Genomic DNA, 3,208 nt, shown 5'->3' with positions numbered 1-3,208 from the left:
CTAAAAACGCCCGTGTATTTTACTGAAAAGGACAATTACGCCCTTATAAATTCTACCCCACACAACTTCACAATTTACCACAATCTTTCACCCTCCCTCTTTCTCCGGTCTGTGCAAACAAATTCCGGCAACAAAAACCGATAGCCCCACCATCTCCACCACTCAACACTAGTCGGCAGGTTCCCACCATCTCCACCACCCTCCCCGTCACCACCACCACGCAACAAGAGATGGCAGGTCCCCGCCTTCACCACCCTTCCCGTCACCACCACCATCTACTTCACCGAACGTACCACCATCTTCACCACCGTACCACGTACCATCATCTTCACCACATATAAACGCACCTCCACCTGTTCTACACCATTAGGACGCTCGACACCACTAGTTTTGTTGCCGTTATCCGTCCGTTAAATTAAACGGGCCGGGCTCGGCCCTCCCAACAATCAATTTTTTAAAAATAATGTTGTCCGAGCCCGCTTTTTCAGCAGGCCGAACGGGCCAGGCCTAACGGGTTATCCCGTCCATGAACAGCACGAAAAAGCCCGACCTGACCCGAGCACGAAAAAAGAACGGGCCAGGCCTAACGGATTATCCCGTCCATGAACAGCACGAAAAAAGCCCGACCTGACCCGAGCACGAAAAAAGAATGGGCCAGGCCTAACGGGTTATCCCGTCCATGATCACCGCATACTCGCATAGACTACGACGTTCTTTCAATTAAAAGGGCCCAAAACCGTGGAAATCATTTAGTTAAAGGCCCATTTTTTCTTTATACAAAAATAAATGTTTATACCTCTGAGCTTTGGACTATGATCAGCAGCTTTATTACTTTTTCTTTGAAGATATGACAGTTGTATTTTCAATTTTCATCTTTCTTCAAATCTTCCTCTAATTTTCTTGGGAATTTCATTAACTTTTTTATATCCCTTTTTCTAATTACTCAAAAACGACTTGTGTACATTACTCGTACTGAACATTATATTAATTCTTCTTCGCCCTCCTCGAAATTATTTCTAAAACAGGACCTTTTGTAAATTGTTAAATAAAATATGGAGTAACAATTGGATAAAGAAGTACTCCATATTCGTTTTATTTTGGTGCAAATGAGTTCTAAATGACAACCTAATGTTAGATGGAAGAGGGACATTCAAACTGCGAAGTAAATCCTGAAATTGAAATTAAACAAAAACGAATAGGGCCTTAGTCAATCTTCCTCTATTTCTTCCATGGAGAATAATTAGTCTCGACACTCACGTGATACGACGTTTGTGAGTTAATCTTCTCAACATCCACATCCTGGACAACGTTTGTTTTAGCCATTTGATTAGCTTGTTCCATAGTACCATAACCCCTAATTATAAAACTTCCCCACTCCGTTTCTCCCTAACTCTTAACAACGCCTATGCACGTTCCATATTTCCAGTTGAACATAAACATTTGATGACATGGTTAAAGGCTTTGACCTCAGGAGTCGGGCCTGCCATTAACATCCTTATGGCAAGTCCTGAAGTTGCGTTTTCACGGGCTGAAGAATCTAAACCAGCTAGCATATTGTGAGCTAAGCATAAAGTTTCATCGTGTTTTGAAAGACAATGTATCAATTGATGAACAGAATTTGCAGGAGTTTTCTTTTTAGCAGCTTCATAAATTGCATGACCCAGTTTAGGCTTATCGATTTTGCAGTACAGGTTTATGATCCAAGAAACACTCTCATTATCAACATTACTGTCATTTTCCTGTAAATACTTAACCATTTTCTGGCAAAATTCTAATTCCCAGTCTTCAGATTTACATCCCCAAGCACAATATACAACACCTGAATAGGTATTCAAATCTGGGTTGCACCTAAAATCAGGAAACTTGTTCAGTATCTCAATTCCAGATTTATGATCTCCAAAATACCCAAATGCGTTTATCAATTTGTTGAGGATTCTAGTAGTAACAATACCGTGGATGTTGCTATCCTCCTCGCCGAGGTTTTTAATCAATTTGTTGCGCAATTTAGTAACAACACCGCCGCCGCCACCACCGCCGCTTTTGACAAGATTCCATGAGAGATGCAACCATTGTTTATCAGTTTCAGGCCACAGTTTTGGTGTTGTTAAAACGGGTTTTGTTAAAATATTGGCAATACCATCTAACAATGAATCATTGATCTGGAAATCATCTCTAGAAATAGCCCAATTGAAATACTTAAACTGATCGAGGTGAGAAAGGTTTTCAGGTGGGTTTATGATCATCTTACAAAAGAAACCAATGTTAAGAAGCGCATCCCAATTATCACGGGATTCAAGGATTGAATCTACAGAAACTGTATTGTTATCCTTTGAAGAAAATAACGATAATAGTTTTTCGAATTCAACCCCAGAACCACCAATTTCTTCTTCAATTGTTAATTCATCATTAACATTATCAGTATCAGATCTATAAGCAGGTTCGGACATGGACATGGACATGGACATGATTCTGTGACTTTGAGGGGGTTTATGTATTTTGGGGCGATGATGATGCTGCCATGGTGAAACGAGTGAATGATAATATGATGATAAATTCGTGGATCCATGGTTTACCTGAACCGGAGATTTTTCCAAACAAAATAATAATCTTGGTTTTGGTTTTGAACTTTTGTTCATCAGGGAACATCTTGATGCTATGCTTCGCCACATCTTGATGAGTTTGGCCGTTTCTGTGTGATTTGTTGTACTTTTATAATATCACAAATAAATGTGATAATATTTCAAAGATTTAGGGAATTTAAAATTAGTAGGACTCTTAATTTTTCTATGTAGCCTTAGGGTTTCAAGAGACTTAGCTGGAATAGGAATCAAAAGAGTTACGCGAATTGTGATACGGAAAACATCAATGATTATGTATTCCATTCCATATATGTGAATTTTAACAATTACGCCTCATTTAGTGATTAGTGAGTAAGGTTAAAGATTTATAATCTCAACTAATGTACTCGTACTTAATAAATTCAAATATTAAGCATGAACTAATTTAAAAGTATTATGATTTAAATGAGGTATGATATTAAAATTTTCATTTAAAGTTACCTAACTTATAAATCATATTTTCTCCGTCTTTTAATACTCGCAATGTTTGTAAGTTTCACACATGCCAATATACAACTTATGATCATTTATATCTTAAAGTTATCTTTATGCAAAAATTATAAAAAGTTGATATTTTGAAAATACTCATT

The 3,208-nt window shown here is 37.9% G+C and overlaps 1 protein-coding gene across 1 annotated transcript; it reads right to left on the bottom strand.

Annotated features, from left to right (window-relative positions):
- Positions 1 to 1,403: 1,403 nt before the first annotated feature.
- LOC110804532 (uncharacterized) lies at positions 1,404 to 2,465 on the bottom strand. The gene has a single exon (XM_022010132.1). It carries the CDS (start codon positions 2,463 to 2,465, stop codon positions 1,404 to 1,406), a length of 1,062 nt encoding a protein of 353 aa, XP_021865824.1.
- Positions 2,466 to 3,208: the final 743 nt, after the last annotated feature.

Source organism: Spinacia oleracea, chromosome 3, assembly GCF_020520425.1.
Source record: "Spinacia oleracea cultivar Varoflay chromosome 3, BTI_SOV_V1, whole genome shotgun sequence".
NCBI lineage: Eukaryota > Viridiplantae > Streptophyta > Magnoliopsida > Caryophyllales > Amaranthaceae > Spinacia > Spinacia oleracea.
Note: the sequence above shows the minus strand (reverse complement) of the source record. Positions and strands in the feature narration are given on the sequence as shown.